This window comes from Condylura cristata, unplaced genomic scaffold (assembly GCF_000260355.1).
Source record: "Condylura cristata isolate star-nosed mole 26May11 unplaced genomic scaffold, ConCri1.0 scaffold00042, whole genome shotgun sequence".
Lineage (NCBI taxonomy): Eukaryota > Metazoa > Chordata > Mammalia > Eulipotyphla > Talpidae > Condylura > Condylura cristata.
Window position 1 is genome coordinate 5,810,459 of NW_004567143.1, and position 635 is coordinate 5,811,093.

The window sequence follows — 635 nt, forward strand, 5'->3', positions numbered from 1 at the left end:
TGGGCAGGGCGCCCCAGCGCTCAGCCAGGACGCCGAGACCCGGCCGCGGGCCCTTCCCGCCACGGCCACGGGGAGGACACGGTGACAACGCCCGAGCCCACGGAACGAGCCTCGGGAACCGACACCAGGGTTCAGAGCGGCGCTGGAGCGGGAGCTTCTGGATGGCAGACGGCGCGGCGATGGGACTTCAGGAGGGTGACGGGCTCCGGGTGACAGCCCGACTCTAACCTCGGGGCTCCAGAGTAACCGGAACCTCGGGGGGCTCCAGTGGCCGGAACCTCAGGGGGCTCCAGAGTGACCTGAACCTCGGGGGGCTCCAGAGTGACCGGAACCTCGGGGGGCTCCAGTGGCCGGAACCTGGGGGGCTCCAGAGTAACCGGAACCTCGGGGTCTCCAGTGGCCAGAACCTAGGGGGGCTCCAGTGGCCGGAACCTCAGGGGTCTCCAGTGGCCGGAACCTGGGAGGCTCCAGAGTGACCGGAACCTGGGGGGCTCCAGAGTGACCAGAAACTGGGGGGCTCCAGAGTGACCTGAACCTCGGGGGGGCTCCAGTGGCCGGAACCTCAGGGGGTTCCAGAGTGACCTGAACCTAGGGGGGCTCCAGAGTGACTGGAACCTGGGGGGCTCCAGAGTGAC

The 635-nt window shown here is 69.3% G+C and overlaps 1 protein-coding gene across 1 annotated transcript in view; it reads right to left on the reverse strand.

The window, feature by feature from the left end:
* Window positions 1-131: 131 nt before the first annotated feature.
* The window catches only part of LMBR1 (limb development membrane protein 1), a gene marked incomplete at its 5' end in the record, with an annotated part of 38,722 nt that continues 38,218 nt past the window's right edge, over window positions 132-635 (reverse strand). The window contains one exon of the mRNA XM_012733876.1: window positions 132-407. Coding sequence (XP_012589330.1) covers window positions 132-407 — 276 coding nt within the window. The remainder of the gene's footprint in view (window positions 408-635) is intronic.